The 26,707-nt window shown below is 36.9% G+C and overlaps 1 protein-coding gene across 1 annotated transcript in view; it reads right to left on the bottom strand.

Moving 5' to 3' along the window:
- LOC139730718 (integrin alpha-9-like) overlaps positions 1-26,707 on the bottom strand; it is a 119,185-nt gene that overhangs the window by 32,765 nt on the left and 59,713 nt on the right. Inside the window, exons 2-10 of the mRNA XM_071641584.1 lie at positions 11,798-11,937; positions 10,872-10,975; positions 10,392-10,542; positions 9,456-9,605; positions 8,396-8,500; positions 6,921-7,066; positions 5,683-5,820; positions 4,828-4,930; positions 2,617-2,705 (exon numbers count right to left, since the gene is read on the bottom strand). Of these exons, the coding sequence (XP_071497685.1) occupies positions 2,617-2,705; positions 4,828-4,930; positions 5,683-5,820; positions 6,921-7,066; positions 8,396-8,500; positions 9,456-9,605; positions 10,392-10,542; positions 10,872-10,975; positions 11,798-11,937 (1,126 nt within the window). The remainder of the gene's footprint in view (positions 1-2,616; positions 2,706-4,827; positions 4,931-5,682; positions 5,821-6,920; positions 7,067-8,395; positions 8,501-9,455; positions 9,606-10,391; positions 10,543-10,871; positions 10,976-11,797; positions 11,938-26,707) is intronic.

Genomic DNA, 26,707 nt, shown 5'->3' with positions numbered 1-26,707 from the left:
AATTTCACATTTAGTCCTGAAAAAAAAATCATCTTTAATCAAAACTTAGCTATGAAGTGCCATTAAAAACTAGTAAAATATCATAAAAGGTTGTTATTAACAATAGCCCAACAAGACAGTTATCATCTTGTGAGAGTACTTATGAAATTAGTTGAGAAAAACACCACTCTCACTCTCTCTCTCTCAAAACCGAACAAGATTGAAAAAGTCCCTTGCACATTTAAATGTTTGCTTATCAAGTTTTCCCCATTTCTTATTATGGCAATACTAATTTAGTACAATGGCAATGCACTCTCTGCCACTTGCAAAAGAAATAAAACAGAATTTAAAAAAAAAATGTTTTGCATGCCAGTACACCAAATCAACATTATAACAAGGCAAGTGCCATAATGTGTCTTGCCCATTCGCGTACAAGAAATTGTACGTGAATGGGATTAACAGATAAAAAGAAAGAGATATAACAGATAAAAAGAGATATAAAAGGGTAAAAAAATATGGCAAAAAAGAAATGTGCCATAAAGACTTAACATTGGGAACTTAAAGTTTGTTGACAACAGCCCGTGACCTTTGACCTTGTGGTGACCATCCCATCCCCAATTTATACCATCCAAGTTTGGTCACAAACGGACCTATGGATCAAAAGTTATGACCTATAATAGAAATGTGCCATAAAAACTTAACATTGGGCTTTAAAAGTTTGTTGACTCCTGCTTGTGACCATTGACCTTGTGGTGATCATCCACTCCCCAAGGGACATCTACCGTCCAAGTGAAGTCACAAACGGACTTATGGATCAAAAGTTAGGACCAATAATAGAAACGTGCCATAAAAAACTTAACATTGGGCTCTAGAAATTTGTTGACCCCTGCTTGTGACCATTTACCTTGTGATGACCATCCACTCCCCAAGGGACATCTACCATCCAAATTTAGTCACAAACGGACCTATGGATCAAAAGTTAGGACCCATAATAGAAACGCGGCATAAAAACTTCACATTGGGCTCTAAAAGTTTGTCGACCCATGCTTGTGACCATTGACCTTGAGGTGACCTTCATATATGGTAAAATGTGAAACTTTTTTATGACCCCTCTTTCCCTCGAAGTTTGATTGCAGCCCAGAGTAAAGAGTTATTGAAGTTTTTGTAACGTTATGGCCAGACGACGGATGGACGGACGACGGACGGACGATGGACGGACAACTGACAGAAGACAGACAGACGACGGACAGACAACGGACAGACGACGGACGGATGACGGACAGACAGACGCTGCAGGTGATCTTTAGTCTCCCCTCACCTCCAGTGGGCTCAACAAAAATGGGCAAATTTTCATTTGAATCTTTATAACCCTTACAAGGTTGGGCTATTTAGGTAGATGACAGAGCGGGGGGGCATAACAGATTGCCAACCAGGGCCCCCGTTTCATAAAAGATGTTAGGACGTAAACTCTTGCTGGAATGACAACTTCCCATAGCAACAGCCAATCAGGAAGCTGCATTCTTGTCATTACCATGACAATTGTTATCATATCAACTTTTATGAAACGGGACCCACATCTCAGCCATTGACAGCGTTATCACAATGAATATCAGTATTCACATTGCCTGTGACGTAATCTGCAATACCCTTCATTATACTATTTCATACTAGTTATGCATATTGCATGCGTGAAATCAGACAATTTGCTATTAATCACTAATTAAAGGTCTAAACAGGCACATTTTGTGTGTGTGTGTAAATATTCTTTCTAGTGTTCTTAGTAAATGGAAGTTAAAAAATTTGTGTCATAAAAAAATTAAGTATTTTATTGTTGTCTTTAATTTCTTATGTATTTTGCTGTTTTTCAACTTTTAGTTTGTTTGGGGTTTTTTTTGCTTTCAATGAAATCTATCGGCGACATTGTTCCAAGCATGAAATATGATATTAATTGATTTCAATCATGCTTTATGAAAAGTAGAAAAAAATCATGATTTGTGAAATTTGACTGAAAGCACAATTTGCATTGAAGTTGTACATTTGCAATGGATCTGTACAAGAATTGACATTTTTGAGCAATTATTGGTCTGACATGCATGTACATATTTATGTGTAACTTCAAAACCACGTGCCTGGACATCACAAATTTTGTGTCAAAAGATGTGGGAGGCTTGAAAGAAACAGGCGTGAAACATCACAGTGATGACTATTTGGGATGCAACATATCGTGCAGAATGTCTGCCGAGTTGAGGTTAAGACTGGGGAAAGGTTTTTATTTTTCTAGCTCCATCACAAGGCCATTTGATTTTTAATTTGCCATGTTATGCCATTACCATGGCAACACCATTTTCTGCAGCATGCACCAACAAAAAAACTGTCAAGAATCATTGTCATGGAAGATCACTCTGCAAATATATATTTCTCACATCCACACATCAAAGCTGATCAAGGCGTAAAGTTTCACTTGCATTACTTACGATCTGAAAGTGTTTTGCTCAATGAGCTTTAGCAACAGAACTACTCACTGATCAACCTACCAACTGACCAACCACACAATGAGCAATTCTACACCTCTTAAAACTTTGTTTGGCGGGGGTTTAATCAATACAAGTAACTACAAAATAGAGAGAAATCCAGTACCTGTGAATAGGCCTCGTCAATGCCTTGTTCATTCGATTGGTAGATGTACACAGCACCGCCAGCTTCGTATGGTGCACCGATGGCTATATCTGAAATTCCATTGATTTGAGAAGAATACATATTTTTAATGTGAAATAGTTAGGCTTTGTGGGTAATTCCTGAAGCCACACTGACAGAGGATCTAATGATATCAGCCATCATTTAGGATGAAAAAGGGAATACTGTATAAAAGTGGATATTTTCGCGCAACTAATGTTTCACACTTGGTCGGGTAAGAAGGGCTTCGCGTGTTAATGATTCTGCGGAATCAATATAACACGCACAGAAACATATGGCAAGCAAAAATATTCGCTTGCATTTATTTACACGGTACTTTCTGGTTGAAAGAAATGAAGAGTTTGTTCGCAAAAACCGATAAGTCCATATTTGCCAAATAGAGATATTTGCGATTAAAGGTTAAGAAAAATAAAGAGAATAATAAGAAAATTTTTGCTTGATTTGACCATAACTTCAAAAATTTTGCTTTATATGTACTGACCAATATATCATTTAAAAGGTATTATCTTGTACTTTAAGACAGAGACCTTACTTCAAAATCTTCAAAAATAGACTTATCGGTTTTTGCGAACAAACTCTTCAAATGCACAAAAAAGTCAACATCGCGAAAATTTCCACGTTAACAGTAACATCAATCTCAATCTGAGATGTGACAGAGAGTGAGCTCTACACAGGTATACTTATGTACAATTTCAAAGGATAAATCAAAAGTCAAGTCAAAAGACAAGAAGTACGATAGGGAAACTGGATCATAAAACCAAAAGAGATGAAAAGAAATACGCATGAAAAACCTAATCAGGAAGATGAAAATGGGAACATGTTTATAGGAGCTAGCCAGAAAAATTATTGAACCATAAGGTAGCAAGACAAACATGATGATTAACATTTTATGTATTCTCTTTTAACCCATTGATAACTCATTCCAAAATCCTCCTCAGTGCTCATAAACTGATTGGTATAATTTTGATAGATCACGTTAAAACAAGTATTCATGAAAGGGTTCACTTATACACATATTTTCAATCTGCAGCTGAACTGTGATTTCAAATGTAGGCCTATTCTGCTTAAAGACTGAACAAAACTTATTTCAATACCAGTGCTATACACACTACTCTCCCTCCTCACAAACAGCTCATCAAAATGGTGTTTTGGGAGCTACTGCATATATGCTGTAGTCTGAAGTAGATTTGCAGGCCTGAAAGTGGAAAAGATGTAATAAAAAGTGTCTAAGACTCTTGCTTGCCTGATGCTCATTGATTACCAATGATAAGAGTCTGACAAGTATACGTGGGAGTTTATAGTTTGCATGTGGATAATTAAATTATAATGTAACAGACAAATAAATAACCAAATAGATTTTTTTTTTGACCGCGCCGTTCGCTGACTTTTTACTTTCAAGTCTCGCGCATCTTTTGACACCATTTTTGCGAAATTTGCGCGTATCGTTACGACGCTGCATGACTTTTTATACATGCCTGTCAGGCCAAAAATGGCTCAAAAACGTGATTTTGTGTATAAAGTCTATGCAAATGGAGTTTTCTCTTCTTATTCATAAAAATATGATTATTTTCACTTTCAAAGGCTGAAACTAATTGATTTTAGCATAATTATGCTTGAAATAGGTTCTGTCATAAATTTTGTGGAAAAAAATTACTAAACAAAAGGTCGAAAAAAACAAAGAAATACATAAGAAATTCATAAAACAATAAAATACATAAGAAATTGATTTCGATAACAATTTTTTTTCAAGTACATTGTTAGGAATGCTACAAAGAATGTTTTCAACAAAAAATTAGGATTCTAGGAGCTTTAATTTCTGATTTAGAGCAAAATGTATGATTTTATGCATATATTAGCATAATTAATCATTGTGACTAAAATTTCCATTTCTTTTTGTATAGCGTGGTAGAATACGCCACAGGCAATGCACGTGCCAAATTTCATGACGATTGCGTGATCGATGGCCGAGATCTCGGGGGGGGGGGGGGGGGGGGGGGGGGTTGAATCAACCCCTCCCCGGCCACAGAACACCCAAAAAAGCCCAGCCTGGTTAGGGTTAAATACCATTATTAGCTCTAAAAAAGAACAGCTTTTAAAGCAGTATCCTGATGCCAGGAGAGGCAAGATTATTCTCTCCCTAAATAACAATCTTACCAGTGAAACCATCTTTGTTGAGATCACCAATACTCGTAACGACGTGACCGAACCTTGCACCCGGGTAAGACTCCCCTTGTAGTGTCTGATGCAGCTCCAGGGTCTATCACACAGTAACAAGGTTAAGGTACAGTACTTCAAAACTTGTCAACTAGGTTGTTAATAGCTGTTCTATACTATATGCTTTCTAACTATAATATGCCACACAAAGTGAGTAAGGTTGAATCAAAATTGTTTTTCTGCCACTTTTATGTTAGTAGTAAGATGCTGTTTATTTCAGCTAGTCCCACTGGCTTTCAACTATACCAAAAGTAACTTTCTTTCAGGTGTTACTAGGTCTGGAATGCATTTTTTTAAAATGAAAACTCTGTTGTTGCTATGGCTTTTTACTAAACCCCTTGTAAAGGAAGTATCACATAAACAGAAAAGACAAAAACAAATATTCATTCAAGTCATCTCCATGCAACAGAATATCTGACAACAACTTTTGTGAAAGAAAAGAGCATAGAAATAGTATCAAAATTGTGTTAGGCTTAAACTTTCACAAGGTATACAGAAGGAAGGAAGGAAGAAGAAATGCTTTCCATCCACCACACATAGGTCTAACCCTCCATTGTTGAATTGAATTCATATCTCACATTTCACAGCACCACTATATAAACTACATTATTATCATATCACTGACGGAAATGTATCAAAATCATCACAATTCAATTAAAATCAAATAGAAACTAATACAAAAGTACAAACAATAATATATGAGTAGATAACCAACTGGCGCATTCAGTAAATAAATAACACAATTAAAGCCTATTTCCACATGGAATAAGAGTGCTTTCGAACCACCGTACGTACCCCTGCATTGTTGAGATAAACATACACTCTGCCTTCATCCCCCTTGATGGAATACAGTGGGGCACCCACTAGAAGATCGGACAGACCATCTCCATTTACATCAAATGCTTCCACTGCACCACCAAAATATGTATTCATCTGTGTGAGACAGAGGCACATACAAGGGAGGGCAAAAATGAGGAAGTATCGCACATTGAAAGGCATATAATAATACACGAGTACACAAAACTGTTCTTGATCATATCAAATATAAAACATACGGCTTTCACAAACACCACTATGTCAACACCTTTTGAAGAATTATTAATGTCACTCTCTCGCTACTTTCCCTTGATGGAGTACATAACAATACTACGAAATGAGGAAGGTTGGTGTGCATTTTAATTTTGGCATAATTTAATTTTGCCAAATTTGCAGAAAATTCAACCAAGTGTTTTCAAAAATACTAAAAAGAGAAAACTGGCCTCCAATTTGGTCCTGGTTCTGCCATAAACAAACTGGAAAGCACACTCATAAATGTATATTATCATGCTCAGAGTATTTCTGGTTTTATGGAAGTTTTTTTTTCTAGATTCTCTCAGTTGGGGGGGGGGGGGGGGTTGTCCTGGGTTCCTGTGGGCCCTGAAGTTGGAGGAATAACAATTTGTACAAACATAATACTCCATTCGTCCTAGTTTGGCAACAATTTGACCTTGCATTTTTAAAAGGAAGATAAAAGTGTGAAAAATGGGCCCAAATTTGGCCATTCACCAGACAAGGCGGGGGAAAGGGCACCCTATTAGATCCACTATAAACAAACTTGAAATTACAGTCACCAATGTACATACGAAGAGTTTTATCACAAAACAAGCCAACTCCATTCTTATCAAGTTGATATATTTGTGATTACAGCTACTCAAAAACAAAGAAAATAATGAGAAAATACAGGATTTTTTTAAATAACTTCAAGACTATTCCTTGATATGTTACTAGTGAGGCATTATTGGAAAGGTTTAATTTTGCCCTATCTGATAATGGGCTTACTTTGAAACATTTAAAAATGTCCCTTAGCTCATTTTGCAATAAATCTCTCCATCAGACTCATATAGCACTAACTACAAAGCTCTATCATTACTGGTTCTATCACCCGAATTGGTCAGAACTACACAGGCCAAATGTAGAAAAGAAGGATGTGCAACGATTTATGCATCCCCCCCCCCCCCCCCCAAAAAAAAAAAAAAAATCATTTCACTTATTACCTCTTCTCCATTGAGTACTTGATAGATTGTGAAATCCTGGAGGTCATAGATGTAGACTCTTCCCACCAAGCCTCCAGCACGCGGGGCCCCTGCAGCACCTTCTTGTGAATCTAGAGCCTTGAAATGTCCTACTGTTGTTGAATAGCCTTTCGTTCAATGAAAATACAATGATAAATGCTTGACGAGCTACTATGCATGAAAAGTAACATCAGAAGAGTATACAAGGATATATTATGTAGGCAGTCTATACGGGACTGATCAAATATCAGTAGTTTTACTGGTAAATAATGTCTGTCTGTTGGCTGCATATGCACGACAACCAGGTATTCACCACATACTTGGTTTTCAATTTCTAAACCACTAGGCCATACTTGTAATTTTCCCTCTAAACTTATCAACAGCACTCCCGTAAGAATTGCAGGCATCTTGTTGGAATTTGCAAATCGAAAATTCAGGAGAATCACGAATAAAGGCATTCAGATCAGATTCAGAAAAAAAAATAATCATTTAATTATCTGAAGGGACTGTACAGTAGGCCTACTAGTTAAAGTGGGGATTCATGTTTTGAACATTCCTAAGTGAGATAATGAGAGGTCTCTTATGAAGTAGGAAAGAGCATGTAATTTCAAGAAGGATTCAACATTTATTTGATGTTAATTTGGTTTTCAAATGGCTGAGATATTTAAAAAAATGATAAAAATAAAAGGCGACAGGCCACACCTTTTATTAGGATTTCTTTGTTTCACTGTTTCATACTGTTTTTGGATATCTCAGCCATTTCAAAACCGATTTTCATCAAATAAACTTTTGATGCCCCTTAGAATTGCATGCTCTTTGACATCTCAGAGTGGTTTCTGAATATGTCGCAAAACGTTAAAAGCTAAATCCTCACCTCGACCAGAACTGTACACACCCTTTAAGCACAACAAGCTTTCACTAACTGTGAATATCTCAACTAGCTCCACAAAGTCATTAGCATGGATACTATTCATATAAAGCATTTAATTGACAGAAACATATATTTGACCTTAACCTGCAGTTTTATCAAGTCATATCAAAATCATATACTTCTCATGACATTACCTTCATTTGGAAGAAAACACTTTTCATGTTGGCAGGGCAAACATTATCTGGAAGCCTGTCCACAGTCTCGTTTGGGCTGTCATGACATGATGTACATTCATTTCCTATTCTTGTAACATATTACAGTTCATGTCTTTAAGTGCCAAATTTTACCATTTTAACCATAAAGCTCCTTCATCTGAAAAGCTGGAGAAGCATGAAAAAGGCAGTAACAAAATGCAGCCTTTGAATATCAACATTAATATTCTTCATTGATTATCGATTATATTTTTTTATCTTCTTGCTCCTAGGAATGCCTAGGGCATATGAGACATAATGTGATGTATTGTTCAGCATCTTGTGGCTTCCTTGTAACGTTATAAACATTGCCTCGTACTTCTATGATGTCATACCTACATACTGGTAGAAGTCCTCATACTCATAGTCTCTGTTCCAGGCACTGAGATCGCCAACAATCATGTCAGGTGATTGAGCAGTGTTCTGTACGAACGTAGTTCCTGCCATTCAAAATTAAGGCAAATTTTTACAGTTAAATGCTCTGAATTGGTACTTGCCTACTCTCATTTGGAAAGAGATCTATTGAAGACGAAATCCACCCCAAAATAAATAAACCTCCAAAGAAAAAGAAAAATATTCTCTACAGAACAATACAGATATGACATTTTGAAATTTCACATTTTTTCAGAAAACATTTCTTGACCAGTCCTTATGAATACTCAAAATTGCAAGTAGATGATGTCATACCCTCACAATTTTTAATGTGTGTTATATGTACCATGAACTTTGGAAAAATTGTTACTTTTAGCTAATACAAGTAAAAGCATGTTCTCATACCAAGATATAGCAGAGTTATTTGGTTTTTTAATTTTATTTTGGGTGGTTTTATGGCAAGTTTTATTTCTATACAGCTGAAACAGGAGATGATTGTCATTTTTGTATGTGAAATGAATAAGAAATTGTGAGAGCATGGCATCGTCGATTTGCTCATTTGAACATTCATAAGGACTGGTCATGAAATGTTTTCAAAAAAATTTTAAATTTCAAAGTGTCAAAACTTCCTTATTTTTTATCCGATTTTGTCATTTTTTGTATCGTTCTGTAGGGAATAGTTGTTGTTTTTTTCTCTCCCTCTCTTTGAAATTTACTTATTCTTTGGGTGGATTTCCTCTCAACTTCTAAGTATCCATCACATGGACACTGCATATATGTAATAGAAATCATTTGAATTGAAAAACAAATTGAAATGATGAATGATATACAAAAAAGCATTTATCAGTTTGTGGGTTGGTGTGGGATGGAAGTGAACTTGTTTGAAGGTATTGGGTCTACTACAAGAATTACTTTTATGTTATTTAACCCTTCCTACAACATGCAAATGCAACAGAGTGAAAGAAATATGAAATAATGGCAACAGTATCACGTAAGGAGAGGAAGGTAACTGTAAAAACCCACCAGTCCAGTCGTAAGACCCCACTGCCCCAGCCACAAGGGTTTGATCGATGTCCTCGTCTTCCTCAATGGTGTACGTGGCACTCGCTCCAAATTGACACCACCCCTGCCATCTCGTCTCGTTGGCACGGATACCTGATTTAAAGACATCCTCTGGAATGGACAATGAAAAAAGAGGATTGAAACCAGGCAGTTTAACGCAACGGAATACTTATCCTGCAAGCTCACAACACAGTTCATCAAGATCATAATCTCAAACCCAATCCTAATCCTAATCTCCTGACCTGTTGATCTATCACTAGACGTTTAAAAGCATGATGTCTCTGTGTGAACGAATTTAGATTACTTCATCTACATGTACTGCATGATTACACATATGCAGGTTTCAGTTTCATGTTTTAATCAAAGCATGTAAACACAAACTAACATCTTTTCTCCAAGTCTTCAGTGGATTTGTACTTTTTGTTTTGACTGTCTGTGAATTACTGTATACGCCACATATTTCACGAGTCTAAATTTTCACAAATCGGGAATTCCCTATGAGCGGTTAAATTCGCAGTCATGGAGTCCTGTACTGAATGGAGAAATGTACATGCGTACGTAACATTCACATTGGGATCAGAAGCAATATTTTCGCATGTCTTTAATTTTCGAATAGCACCCGACTCGCAAAATTTGCGAAAATAAAAACATCCCCAAATATTTGGCATATACAGTAGTTTGTTTGCTCATTGCTTTGTGTTGCTTTATTGTTTTATGTTTAACCAGGGAGATGAGACCTCTCTGTTTTCACTAAAAACTTACTATAGAGATTGCATTATATATAAGGCCTATACAAACTAAACCCATGTAGCCATGTTCACTAAAACTTTGCAACCACTTTCGGCAAGTGTTCATGCAGGTGAGCTGCTGAGGTGCAGGTTTGACTTTATAACTTACTTCCAGCACATGGATTGAATCGAGTTTGAGTTTCTTCCAGCTCTGGGTCAAGAGTGTAGCACAGTCCCTGGATGTACCGATCAACCAGCACATCGTTGAAGTCGACAGCTTGTTGAAGGGCAAAATCGTTCCCAAATCGATGACCACAGACCTGAATTGACAGGAACATAATTATCAGTACAACCTGGAGATGGCTCCTACAAACAGTGACCATCATGCACCGATTTTTAAGGCAGCAATGACTGCAGACAGCCTCTCTTAGAGGGAGTGAATTTCTTACCGTTACATTGACAGTCTTTGACAGATTGACAGATTGTCTTGACAGTGATCTATACTAACCTCAAAGAATAAATTCCCATTCACGAATAATCACATAACTGGCACAAAAGATAATGCTTTGGATTTTTCTTCCGCATCTGTGTTGGGAAATGGTAATTTTTGCCTGTGGAAGGATGAAGTTCAAAATGTATTTGTTTTTACCGTCACATCTGCCAGTGGTTTGTTGGACTGCCGAGTTAGTGTGACTCCCATCCATGCATTATCTGCATTCTCTATGATACCTTCACTCAGCAAGGTAGCAGCACCTTTCCATAAAAACAAAAGACAAGAAACAGAATTACAAAACATTTCAGAATTTGCGAAACATGATATTCACATTTTGTCCATAAACCAATGTTAGAGCTGTAAGTTCCTAACATCATAATCTCACATAATTTGCACATGTGGTTATGACAACTAAAATCATTGGTGAAAACATTATACAATAATGTGACATTTCACCAACTTGAGCCTCATTTAATCTTCAATTCTGATGAAACCTCTAGTATTCCATTACTTTGATTCACTCTCTTTAAAGTCAACTTGTGACATGCCTAAAATTACATGATGGTACATTGGCAAAAATTTGAATGCAATAAAAAAAGCAGTGATGCAAGAAATCTAAGATATATAAATGTACAAATCTTTATGATGCATTAAATCATGGACAATACACAAAGCAAGCCCTTCCCCCTGAATCATTGGCATTATGACATCACAATCATATGGTTTAATTCTTCCTTGCTTTTATTTCACTGATAATATAGTTTGAAGTTGCTATCGTGGTAAATCATTTGGATAAATATCATGGTACAGCATTTCCAATGGAATGTATACAAATATAACAAATAGGCATTATAGATAGACAGATAGATAGATAGATAGATAAACAGATAGATAGATAGACAGATAGACAGATAGATAGATAGGTAGACAAAAAGATAGACAGATAGATAGATAGACAGATAGACAGATAGACAGACAAATAGATAGATAGATAGACAGATAGACAGATAGATAGAAAGATAAAGATAAACATATTTTAATGGTTACACCGAAAAAAAAAGACGCGATGTTATTTTACATACTGGTTCCCCTCGGTTCATTAATTTCCACCTCCTCGCACCGGGTGCTACTGGAGGTTTGTCTGCACCTCCAGAGGGCTCCCGCATTCTTCGCGCTGCTTTGGTAGACCGACGAGGTGCCACGCGGTGCTCCAATCAGAACCCTTCAAAAAACACAAACAAGATAGAGACAAACAGACGATGAATGAAAAGATCTTACGCATTCAGGCAACACTCAACAGCACGCAACTCTACTATCGCGGTTCATGGTATTTGTAACCATGAAATGTATCGGTGACAGGAGAATGGTATCTACCTTTTGACTGGTCCCGTTAGGCAAACAGGATGTTTTGCATGTCCGTATACAAAATGGTACAGGGCAGAAGAGAACATCATGCTTTATTAAAAGACACCCGCTTTCACCATATAAACTTAATTGAACGTCTACCCATATGCTGAAGTTCCTATTACACGGAAAAAGATTTGTGATGAGCGCCAGGGATGAGCGTGCCGGGCAGGATATGTAGTTGACATGAAAAAAAAAAAAGGGGGGGGGGAGAAAAAGCAAATACTGCACGAACAACACAAATCAATATTTATCTTATTGTGTGTATGTGTGTGTGTGTGTGTATGTATGTGTGCACGCGCGTGTGTGTGTGTTTAAAGAAACACACACAGGCAGAGATAAAAGGAGTCACGAATAGGGCCTATTTATTGCTTCGTCCATCCCAATAATAGCTACTGTACGTAAAGAGAGCGTCTTTGGTATCCCCCCCCCCCTTTGAAATATTTCTCCTACTTTTAATCAATGACTTCACATTATTTGGAATTTACTACTTTTCAAAACATATTATACGACGGAAACCAAAAGATTGCTCGAATCTGGAAATAGGCAATTAGTTGAATGAACTAAGATTTGTACTTCAAGACAAAGAACGGGGAGGAGCGTGTGCAATGAAAAAAAAAACAACAAATAAACAAAAAACCTCCGGGTTTGAACATGATGAGAAAACCAAACTACCGTATACTCATATGACCATATTGTCGCACAATGGTTGTCACTGTCTTGTTCGCTCATGTTCAACGACATGGTAATTATTATCATTCTCAGCCTATGATTATAGCAGAAATATAAGTGACAATTACTGAATATAAATGGGAATAGAGCTGAATCATCGTTGAAATATTATTGACAATCACAATCATATTAATGTCAATAGGAATATGTATGGCAACGATAACAGTGATACAGCCGACCATGCTAGCAACGGCAGAACAGCACTAAGAACTGCAGAGACGGGTTATGTATACAGATAAAAGTAACTAAATATAGCAGTGCAACACTGAGAAACATTGATGACATAGTAAGCACGTGCCAAAATGTGTCTCGCCCATTCGGGTAGAAGAAATTAAAGTTTTTCTAAATCCCGGAAGTTAATTGACCCCGCCTATGACCTTTGACCTTGTGGTGACCTTCAACTCCCCAAGGGACATTTACCAGCCAAGTTTGGTACCAAACGGACATATGGATCAAAAGTTATGAGCCATAATTGAAACGCGCCATAAAAACTTAACATTGAGCCCTAAAAGTTCATTGACCCCTGTCTGTGACCTTTGACCTTGTGATGACCTTCAACTTCCCAAGGGACATCTACCATCCAAGTTTGGTCACAAATGGACATAGGGATCGAAAGTTATGAGCCATAATCAAAACGCACCATAAAACTTAACATTGGGCCCAAAAAGTTCGTTGACCCCTGTCTGTGAACTTTGACCTTGTGGTGACCTTCAACTCCCCAAGGGACATCTACCATCCAAGTTTGGTAACAAACGGACATATACATCAAAAGTTATGAGCCATAATCGAAACACGCCGTAAAAATTTGTGACGTTTGATCTTAAGGTGACCTTCATGTTTGGTAGAATGTGTAACATTGTATAACCACTCTTCTCTCCAAGTTTGACTGAAATTAAAGGCCTCAGTAGAGAGTTATTCAAGTTTTTGTAGCGTTACGGACGGACGACGGACGGACGGACAGACGCCGCAGACGATCCCTTAGTCTCCACGCACCTCCGGTGGGCTCGACAAAAACGGCAATGACAACAGGCGATCCAAAGAGTCATTACTTTGACAAAGACAGACAACAAAGTGATGAAGGGGGGTACGCCTTAAATTTGGCAACGACTACTCAGTACCTAGATGAATAAAGACCGCCATTTCCGTGACCCACTTTCAGTTTTCATTCCCTCATTGTCCTTTTATGGCCTTTTGACAAGATCATGGCAATCTATCATGATACGTCACTATCGCACACCGTAGGCTCAAATCAGAATGCACATTGATACTCGAAGAGTGACATGATTATATAGTACTTGTGTATAAGATCAGCGCGGGATACATTGTACTTCGTCTTGTCAAATTCACACAGTGAGGAAGATAGTTGTAGTATGCGTCAAATATAACATCGAAAAATAATCTATTATGTAATATATATATATATATATATATATATATATATATATATATATATATATATATATATATATATATATATATATTTATATATATATATACATATACGTATATATATATATATATATATATATATATATATATATGTATGTATATAAACATGCAGAGTTTGCGCAATGAAAACACTTATAATACGTTGTAATATATTGTTTTGCTTTGTTTTTGTCTTTTCCTGGGTAATTGTATCTTGTGATGTACTTTATTATTGTTATTTTAACATCGACACATCAGTGCATCGCACTAACGCAACCTCATACCGGCTTATTTGTTCGGGAAAAAAAAGGTGGTCATTCTATGGCCTAGTAATTGCCTCATTAGGCGTTTTCACATCAGCCCGATAAAAATCCAAGCTCGAGATATTTTTCGCGATTGCGAATTAGCGCGCTATTTCATTTCTTATTCACATCAGCCCGAAGAGAATTAGCCCGATTTTGTTTTTCGAGCTAATTCGACAGCTGAGTACAAGTGCAAACAGCAAATGTAATCTGTGTGTCCTCTCAAAAATTCATCATGATTTGTGTGCAGTTTGCCTCGATCGATCGGGTCACACACGCTAGGCGTGATGGGATGCATCGCGCTAATTTCTCGAGTCGTTTTCACATTATCAAATAGCGCGCTACTATCCCGCTATTTCAGAAATTTCCCGAGTTGGACTCGAGAAATTTTCTCGATCAGAGCGATACAATAAGCGCGCTAATTTGTGTTCACATTATCAAATAGCGCGCTATTTCGCTATCGGGATAATTTTCCACGTCAGAAAATAGCGCGCTATTTCGAAACATCGGGCTGATGTGAAAACGCCTATTGAGAATACGGGGCAATGCAAATGTATAAGGATTGTATATATACGCATAGCAAGCATTGCTTGATTGTCTGGCATTGACATTCATAAATAGGCCTACATAAATATCAGTTTCGTGGATAGATCATACGAATCATGTCACAAATAAACGCGATGAGATCCAAGGTTCTCAAACACGAATGAATGGCTACCAATCGTCTGATTCTGTTTCCAGTGGTTTCCGAATCGATAGGACCGCGACTTACATTTGGTGATTGCACTGGACAACGTTACTACCATCACATTTGGGTATTGAATGCATATAATGATGGTAGTGTATTCATAGACAGGGCTTTGAGTAGAACCACACTTTATCGACGATCGAGTCCGCGTCTTTGCTTGTCTGTAATCATACACAAAATGTCTGTCGACTTACGGAAGACAATATCGTGCACGAGTATACGGGATTTCCCCAGATAGGACCGAAAGTTACATTGATGTATTTGTTGACGTTTACGTGAAGAATTGGAAGTGGTGACAGAGACAATCGGCCTTTTCAATAAGTCAGCTTACATGATGTCGTTTTACGCGAGGTCTGCATTATATAATTCTGTGTCTGTAAACATTGACAAAACTTTGAGGCGATAGCTTTGCACAGGAGATCAAGTACAATGGCACTGCATGGCGAAAATATAAAACGGCATCCGATTACTTCTTACCTTGCCTGAATAAAAATGAAAAAAAAAAAATAATCACTGTCCTCAACGCTCCTTATAGAGAAAAAATATACAGTGGAGAGTCCCTCTTTTACGAATTTACCATATCTCTCTCCCTTTTACGTGTAAGTCATCACGGGGCCCTTATCTATAAGCACTGCTTCTACTGTGGTATTGCCCAAAATCAAGTTCAATTGGTTAACTCTTCTTTCTTAAGTGCTTTAAGTTTACTTTGTATGGTTGATTATGTATTTTTGTATGTCTTTTTATTGTACTCCTGAAATAATGGCGAATAAATTGAACTGAACTAAATTGAACTGACTATTGTACTTCATGGTGTCAAAGATAGAATAACGAAATACATGCATAGTTGTATATGTGAACAATTTGCATCACGATAGGAAGAACTATAGCATAAGCAAGTTGGAAAATAAAATGTGATGCGTTAGGTAGGAGAGAAATAAATCAGCATTTTGATGTGTGCGGCTGGTCACACTTCAACTGGCAGCTACTTTGTTTTCCTTTCACCCGCAGAAGAACTGAGCAGAACTCATCTCACATTCAGACATAGCATGTAAGCTAACTTTCCCTGACCACCTCATCTGTCTCCACACATTGTATGAAACGTGACTCGTAGTTCGCGCACGGGCGGGTTCTCCCTTTGTTTAATAAAATAACCTCAATTCTCAGTACTCGCAATTACCGATCCCTATAATCACTGTACTACGCTCCAGGGGCGGATCAAGGAATTCTGTAAAGGGAGGGGGGGGGGGGGGGCGCAACTAATATTTCTGGTGCCACTTCCGGGTTTCATTTCATTTTTTTTTTCTTTTGTTTTTAACGAAAAATAAAGGGGGAGGGCGTGCGCCGGTTACGCCCCCCTCTGGATCCGCCACTGCGCTCCCTATTAAACATACAATGGGAATCATAATCTAGCTTGGACAGACGCAGTCGTTGTGTCGCTTTTTTCCATACTTACAGAATTGAGGCCAGTAGGATATAATAGAAAAAATGGAGAAAACATTGACCATAACCATAGAAACCATTCTTGGGTTTAATCCTCTTTCACATGTACCGTGTGGCTCCATACTTGGTGTCGGGCCAAAACACAAACAATCAATCAAATTGGATATTACCCGTCAGATCAAATCCCATCTAATGTCATGAGGCACGCAACGAGGCGACAAAATTTTGACAGAAGAATAATATTACCTTCAATTAAAGCTGTGTCTTCTGTACAGTCAGTTACCTTGGGCAACGCTTCATCAGTTTCAGTTCTCATCAAAAATCTGTCACGTGCCGAATGTCTTGAAGGGAAACCTGATATTCCTCACAACACCGACAAATTAAGGATGGGGATCCCGTAATTACGTATCTCATTCCCAACACACATCCACCGAGGCATTGCTTAACGACTTCCCATCGTTTGAAAATTATGAACTCCATGGTCCTTACCATACGTGCTACAGTGTCTCTAGTCATATATTAAATAATTTAAAATAAATAATTTCGGAAATAATTCACTGCATGGTGATTCTAATTTGTTCGGAGATCTCTTGACATTGACATCATAATATTCAAACTTTGGTATTCTTACAGCATTTTATAGTTGATCTATTTTAACATCGTTGTATTATTACATAGCTAGTCAACAAAGGGCCACGGTTTTTAAGTTTAAGCTATTCTAATGTTAAAGCATTTCTTTAACTCTCCGTAACGATTTTGCAATGTTTCTGACGCAGTTTCTTAAAGGACAAGTTCACCTTCATAAACATAAGGATTGAGAGAATGTAGCAATATTAGTAAAATACATCAGTGAAAGTATGAGGAAAATCGGACAATCCGTTCAAAAGTTATGATTTTTTGAAGTTTTTGTGCAGTAACCGCTGGATGAGGAGACTACTGCAGTGTACGATGTCACATGCGTACAACAATATAACGAAAATATAAAGAGAATTTCACAAAATTCCATCTTTTGAAAAAAGTACACATTCCCCTGACTCGTTACCGACAAATGTTATGGGTAATATTATTCCCCCTGCCTTTAGAAAGAGGCAAGTTAAGTGCTCTTTTATTATGCGAAAAAAGTGGAAATATGTTGAATTTTCTTTTACATTTCCTTTATACTGTTGTACGCATATGACTCACAAACTGTAGTAGTCTCCTCATCCAGCGGTTCCAACACAAAAATTCAAAAAATTCATAACTTTTGCATCGATTGTCCAATTTTCCTCAAACTTTCACTGATGTGTTCTACTAATATTGTTGCATTTTCTCAATCCTTATGTTTATGAAGGTGAACTTGTCCTTTAATGAAAGTCACTATGCACATATAAACAACTGCTTGCACACACAGAGCTCATTATCTCGAGCCTTGTTCATCTGCAGAACGAAGAGAACATTATGTTAGCAATATAAACAAATTTATATGTCACGTTAAATCACTCTAAAACAGGCAATAGCGAGTGCGGCGGGAAATATATTACCCTTTCGGCTTATCAATATTAAGTGAAGTTGTGAAGTTGTGAAGTTAATTGAATCAACAATCCTCATGGGGTATGGAAGCATACCAATTGCAAATTATAATGTACAAAAGTAGAACAATTTGAAATATAATTTAACATAACAACACATCAGCTTACAATTTGCGTCAAAGTATATTAAGAATAATCTTACAACGTGCTATTATGAATAATGCAGGCACTGCCTGATGCAGAGGATATATAAGATATACTTAACAATTAATCAAATCATGGTGTACACTAACTAATGAAAAAGGGACATTATTTCTAAACAAAACCTCGAGACATTCGACAATGTCTATTTCTTAGTGGAATTAAACAATTATTGATCGTACTTAAATGTGTCTGGGTATTTCCAATAACACTTCTTGAAAAATGGAACTTTGTGGAACTTTGTCTTCCTGCTGAGTCTTAATAGTCTTATATTTTAATGAGCGTCATCTATCGCTAATATGGCTCGTCTTTCACGAGCACAAATTAATATTGCATTGACTACAAAGTCACCAGCATGTCGTGCACTCCTTCCACAAGTTCAGACTGATTATGAAGCTGTGCAAAATGCTCATCAATAACTAAATCGCAAATTGCAATTGCAAATTATAATGTACAAAAGTAGAACAATTTGAAATAGAATTTAACATAACAACACATCAGCTTACAATTTGCGTCAAAGTATATTAAGAATAATCTTACAACGTGCTATTATGAATAATGCAGGCACTGCCTGATGCAGAGGATATATAAGATATACTTAACAATTAATCAAATCATAGTGTACACTAACTAATGAAAAAGGGACATTATTTCTAAACAAAACCTCGAGACATTCGACAATGTCTATTTCTTAGTGGAATTAAACAATTATTGATCGTACTTAAATGTGTCTGGGTATTTCCAATAACACTTCTTGAAAAATGGAACTTTGTGGAACTTTGTCTTCCTGCTGAGTCTTAATAGTCTTATATTTTAATGAGCGTCATCTATCGCTAATATGGCTCGTCTTTCACGAGCACAAATTAATATTGCATTGACTACAAAGTCACCAGCATGTCGTGCACTCCTTCCACAAGTTCAGACTGATTATGAAGCTGTGCAAAATGCTCATCAATAACTAAATCATGATGACGCTTTCAGGCTTGAGGGACAATAACTTCTTTGTTAACAATACTCTGCGTCACCTACACCAGCCTAACGATTGATGAGCCATGATGTAAAATTTTCCGAGAAATTTAGCCAGGGGCTGGGGCCAAGGGAGATAACCGAACGCATCCTCTCGTAAAACGAGCGAGAACGTTATTAATTCGCCACATTGCATTTCATCATGATTTCAAGGTTTCTTTTGTGTTATATAATTTTGCTTTCCTTCAACCGCGCTGATGCCACGTCCCAATCGTAGCCATAATTTGTTCGTATTCAAGTGGCAATGATGTGATTGTAGTTATATAAGTTATCGTATATCGCCTTCATTGTTGCAAAGTTTCCGATTCATCCACCGGCATAAGAACTGACGATCCACTGTAAAGTACATCTTTCGAGAAATTCAGCCAAGGGAGGAAAATGAACGCACCCTGCCTCTCATAACAATGCATAAAGAGAGCGAAAACACTACGACGTCATTCCCCACACTGTATTTCGTCCTGATTCCAATTCTTCTTTTGTTGAATACATATATTTAGGTGATCCGAGTATCCTCTCGGATCACCTTCTGTATCTGTACGGATTCTTTGTTAGGTGATCCGAGTATCCTCTCGGATCACCTATTGTATCTGTACTGAATCTTTCTTCTTTATTTCTTTCTCCTCAAATGTTGTGCAGCGATTAACTCAAAAAGTCATTCACCTATGACTTTTAAACTTATACCATATATGTATCACGTCATAAGAACGACAGATCTAATGTATCATTGTGATCAGTCAACCATGACGTCACTATGACGTCATTATCTGAAATCACGTTCACATTCGTATCTCATTAATGAAACGGAATTTCTCAATGAAATTTACATATTATATAGTTCAAGTCAAGTTCTATCGATATATTTAATAAAATTTCATCGCGACCCTGGTAAACGAGCGCGTACGCGCGCGTTGAAATTTTAATATGCTCCAATCGAGCTCAAAATTGTTTTGCACACGTTTCAGGTCATTTGGAGTATTTCAGAAAAAATCAACGGACGCGTACGCGCGCGCGCATATACGCACGCAAAGCTCATATGCGATGAAAATATCCCGTTTTTTTACACGGATCGGATGTCTAAAATGTCAAGGAATATTTCTACCAAGTTTCAAGTCAATCCGACTCAATATGACGTCATACGGGCCCGTCAAAGTTGAAATTCCGCGCGCGCGTCAATGGCGATATACAGTACAACTATACCAAAAAAACGCTAATTTCAAATCCGATTTTACTCGTCAGGATGGACGGTGACCCCCCATTTTCTTTACATATTTTGAAAGCTGATGAGTTGTACATGTCGTTTCATGGGTTGGCGATGCTGGCAAAATGATTAAAAGATATCAAATTTCTTAATAAAATAAAAAATGTAAATTTTCAAAATGACGTCATCAAATTTCAAGTTCATTCGAGCGCATCTCACTAATCCTTTGCCAATTTTCACCCAGATTTCAGTATTTTGTAGCTTATTTAATGCTTTTTCAGAAATATTGTAACACAATTTTGATTGGATGACGGTTTCACCTCGTAAAAAGGGATTAAATGTAATCTTGTCAAATTTGACCAGTTTACGTGTTATCTCTATGGGAGTGCAGTTTTTCTGGAAATGAAAATTGACATGACTATCTTTATCGAGCACTAGCTCACTTATGCTTCGGTGAATTTCTCCCAGATTTAAGTATATTGTAGCTGAGACTTTTTGCTATCGTAAGTGTGCCCTTCATTTCTTCATACGATGTCGGAATTACGTCGAAAAACTTGGTTGAAATTAAAGCTTATCTTCGATGTATTGAGATATTTCTTTCTTTCTGCAACTTTCTTTGCAATAACTCAAGAAAAAAAGCCCCTATCACCTTCATATTTTGCACATGTTTAGTTCATGTCACGAACATTATTTCAGAAAATTACAACTACTTGATCAGACGCCATCTTGGGTATGTAAATTAGGGTCAAAGGTCATAAATGTTTCATCCTGTGTCTTGGTGAATACATGTCCTATCTTTCCCATATTTTGCACACGTAAAGACCATGTTACAGGGATCATTTCATAAAATAACCACTTTTTGCTCAGATGCCATCTTGTCTGTGCAAAGTGGGGTCAAAGATCATATGTACTTCTTTCTGTATCTTCGTTATGACGTGTTATCTCTATGGGAGGGAATTTTTTTAAATGTGAAAATTGACATGACTGTCTTCATCGAGCACTAGCTCACTTACCCTTCGGTGAATTTCGCCCAGATTTAATATGTTGTAGCTTAGACTTTGCGCTATCGCTTTAAAGCCCTTCGTTTTTTTTCATATGGTGTCGGGATCACGTCAAAAAACTTGGTTGAAATTTATGCTTATCTTCGATGTATTGAGATATTTCTTTCTTTCTGCAACTTTCTTTGCAATAACTCAAGAAAAACAGCCCCTATCACCCCCATATTTTGCACATCTTTTGGTTCATGTCACGTACATTATTTCATAAAATAACAACTACTTGATCGGACACCATCTTGGGTATGTAAATTAGGGTTAAAGGTCATAAATGTTGCATCCTGTAGCTTGGTGAATACCTGTCCTATCTTTCCCATATTTTGCACACTTGTAGACGATATCGGAACAATCATTTCACAAAATAACCACTTCTTCCTCAGATGCCATCTTGGGAGTGTAAAGGTGGGTCAAAGGTCATATGTATTTGTTGCTGTATCTTCGTTATTCAGTGTATACAGAATTTGGTACCAAAGATGGCAGATATGACTCCCTTTTGTAAATGAGAATCCAAACATCACACGGCCAATGTCTCTAAACACAAATGAAACTTGTATGGTCATGGCTATTGCGATCAGGACTCGAATCATTGATTTAAAAAAAAATCGGATCACCTTAATTTGTCAGTGATGACAAATTACAATCTCTAGTTAGGTGATCCGAGTATCCTTCGGATCACCTATTGTATCTGTACTGATTCTTTATTTCTGGACAAAAGTTGTGCAGAGATTAACTCAGAAAGTCCTCTGCCTATCAATTTCAAAATTATACCATATATGTATCATGTCACAAAGACGACAGATTTTGTAAAATCATTGTGATCAATGGACCGTGACGTCACTATGACGTCATTATATGAAAACACATTTTCATTAATATCTCATTAATGGAAAGGAATTTTTCGATGAAATGTACGTCACATATAGTTCAAATCAAGCGTATTCTACACATTCTCTCACATTTCAGTTTACACTCAAACCGTGCGCGTACGCGCACGTTAAAATGTTGACATGCTCCAATCGAGCTCAAATTTTTTTTGCACACGTTTCAGATCATTTCGAGCATTTTTTGAAAAATTGAAAAAATTGGACGGACGCGTACGCGCGCGCACATATACGCACGCACAGCTCATATGCAATAAAAATTTCCCGTTTTTTCACACTTATCGGCTGCCTGAAATGTCAAGGAATATTTCTACGAATTTTCAAGTCAATCCGACTCAATATGACGTCATACGGGCCCGTCAAAGTTGAAATTCCGCGCGCGCGTCAATGGCGATATGCAGTGCAACTATGCCAAAAAACCGCCAATTTTAAATCCGATTTTACTCGTCAGGATGGACGGTGACCCCCCATTTTCTGTACATATTTTGAAAGCTTATGAGTTGTACATGTCATTTCATGGGGTGGCAATGCTGACAAAATGATTAAAAGATATCAAATTTCATAATAAAGTAAAAAAAGTAAATTTTCAAAATGACGTCATCAAATTTCAAGTTCATTCGAGCGTAACTCACTAGTTCTTTGTCAATTTTCACCCAGATTTCAGTATGATGTAGCTTATTTAATGTTCTTTCAAACATATGATAATTAAATTTTGATTGGATAACGGTATCACCTCGTAAAAATGGATTGAAAGTAATATTGTCAAATTTGACCAGTTTACGTGTTATCTCTATGGGAGTGCAGTTTTTCTGGAAATGAAAATTGACATGACTATCTTTATCGAGCACTAGCTCACTTAAGCTTCGGTAAATTTCTCCCAGATTTTCATATGTTGTAGCTGAGACTTTACGCTACCGTGAGTGTGCCCTTTGTTTTTTCATACAATGTCGGAATCACGTCAAAAAATTGGGTTGAAATTCAGGCTTATCTTCGATGTATTGAGATATTTCTTTCTTTCTGCAACTTTCTTTGCAATAACTCAAGAAAAACGGACTCTATCACTTCCATATTTTGCACATGTTTAGTTCATGTCACGTGAATTATTTCATAAAATAACAACTACTTGATCGGACACCATCTTGGGTATGTAAATTAGGGTCAAAGGTCATAAGTGTTTCACCCTGTATCTTAGTGAATACATGTCCTATCTTTCCCATATTTTGCACACGCAAAGACTATGTTACAAGGATCATTTCACAAAAAACTACTTTTTACTCAGATGCCATCTTGGGTGTGCAAATTGAGGTCAAAGGTCATATGTACTTCTTTTTGTATCTTCGTTATGACGTGTTATCTCTATGGGAGGGATTTTTTTTTATGTGAAAATTGACATGATTGTCTTTATCGAGCACTAGCTCACTTACCCTTCGGTGAATTTCTCCCAGATTTTAATATGTTGTAGCTGAGACTTTGCGCTATCGTTTTGTTACCTTCGTTTTTTCATACAATGTCGGGATTACGAAAAAAAACTTGGTTGAAATTAAAGCTTATCTTCTATGTATTGAGATATTTCTTTCTTTCTGCAACTTTCTTTGCAATAACTCAAGAAAAACACGCCCTATCACCCCCATATTTTGCACATGTTTAGTTCATGTCTCGTACATTATTTCATAAAATAACAACTACTAGATCGGACAACATCTTGGGTATGTAAATTAGGGTCAAAGGTCATAAATGTTTCATCTTGTATCTTTCATAGTGAATACCTGTCCTATCTTTCCCATATTTTTCACACGTATAGACGATATCGCGAGAATTATTTCACAAAATAACCACTATTTCATCAGATGCAATCTTGGGAGTGCAAAGGTGGGTCAAAGGTCATATGTACTTGTTGCTGTTTTTTCGTTATAGTGTATACAGAATTTTGTACCTATCATGGCAGATATGACACCCTTGGCTAAATGAGAATGCAAACATCACACGGCCAATGTCTCTAAACACAGATGAAACTTGTATGGTCATGCCTGTTGCGATCAGGACTCGAATCATAGATTAAAAAAAATCGGATCACCTTAATTTGTCAGTGATGACAAATTACAATCTCTAGTTAGGTGATCCGAGTATCCTCTCGGATCACCTTCTGTATCTGTACTGATTCTTTGTTCTTCTTTTTAGGTGATCCGAGAATCCTCTCGGATCACCTTCTGTATCTGTACTGATTCTTTGTTAGGTGATCCGAGTATCCTCTCGGATCACCTTCTGTATCTGTACGGATTCTTTGTTGGTTCTTCTTATTTCTGGACAAAAGTTGTGTATCTACTTACTCAAAAAGTTCTCAGAGTATCAATTTTAAACTCATACCATATATGTATCATGTCCCAAAGACGACAAATCTAATGTATAATTGTGATCAGTCGACCGTGACGTCACTATGACGTCATTATATGAAAACACATTTTCATTCATATCTCATTAATAGAATGGAATTTTTCAATGAAATTTACGTCACATACACTTCAATTTATGCACATTCTATTCATATTCTCAAAATTCATATTTTCTCTTAAAACGTGCGCGTACGCGCGCGTTGAAATATTTGTATGCTCAAATCGAGCTCAAATTTTTTTTGCACACGTTTCAGACCATTTGGAGCATTTTTTGAAAAATTGAAAAAATTGGACGGACGCGTACGCGCGCGCGCATATACGCACGTACAGCTCATATGCAATAGAAATTTCCACTTTTTTTACACAGATCGGATGCCTGAAATGTCAAGGAATATTTCTACAAAGTTTCAAGTCAATCCCACTCAAAATGACGTCATACGGGTCCGTCAAAGTTGAAATTCCGCGCGCGCGTCAATGGCGATATACAGTGCAACAATGCCAAAAAACTGCCAATTTTAAATCCGATTTTACTCGTCAGGATGGACGGTGACCCCCCATTTTCTTTACATATTTTGAAAGCTGATGAGTTGTACATGTCATTTCATGGGTTGGCAATGCTGGAAAAATGATTAAAATATATCAAATTTCTTAATAAAGTTAAAAAAGTAAATTTTCAAAATGACGTCATCAAATTTCAAGTTCATTCAAGCATATCTCACTTATTCTTTAGTTGATTTTCGTCCAAATTTCAATATGTTGTAGCTTATTAAATGGTCTTTCAGATATATAATAACAACAATTTGATTGGATAACGGCATCACCTCGTAAAAAGGGATTAAAAGTAACATTGTTAAATTTGACCAGTTTACGTGTTATCTCTATGGGAGTGCAGTTTTTCTGGAAATGAAAACTGACATGACTATCTTTATCGAGCACTAGCTCACTTATGCTTCGGTGAATTTCTCCCATGTTTTAGTATGTTGTAGCTGAGACTTTGGGCTATCGTGTGTGTGCCCTTCGTTTTTTCATACGGAGTCGGCATCATGCCCAAAAACTTGGTTGAAATTAAAGCTTATCTTCCATGTATTTTCATATTCCTTTCTTTCTGCAACTTTCTTTGCAATAACTCAAGAAAAACAAGCTCTATCAGCCCAATATTTTGCACATGTTTAGTTTATGTCACGTACATTATTTCATAAAATAACAACTACTTGATCGGGCACCTTCTTGGGTATGTAAATTAGGGTCAAAGGTCAAAAATGTTTCATCCTGTATCTTGGTGAATACATGTCTTATCTTTCCCATATTTTGCTTACGTAAAGACCATGTTACAAGAATCATTTCACAAAATAACCACTTTTTGCTCAGACGCCATCTTGTCTGTGCAAAGTAGGGTCAAAGGTCATATGTACTTCTTTCTTTATCTTCATTATGACGTGTTATCTCTATGGGAGGGAATTTTTCTAGATGTGAAAATTGACATGATTGTCTTTATCGACGACTAGCTCAATTACCCTTCAGTGAATTTCTTCCAGATTTGAGTATGTTGTAGCCAATGTAATACTCTTTAAGTTTGGTTAATCAAAGTTTTAATCGGATGATGTCTTCACCACGTGAAAATGGATATAATGTAACCTTGTCAAATTTAACCAGTTTACGTGTTATCTCTATGGGAGGGA

The sequence above is a fragment of the Diadema antillarum genome, unplaced genomic scaffold (genome assembly GCF_040938485.1).
Source record: "Diadema antillarum isolate AM-2024a unplaced genomic scaffold, OU_Dant_1.0 seq00000329_RagTag, whole genome shotgun sequence".
NCBI lineage: Eukaryota > Metazoa > Echinodermata > Echinoidea > Diadematoida > Diadematidae > Diadema > Diadema antillarum.
This window is presented reverse-complemented; position numbering and strand designations above follow the sequence as displayed.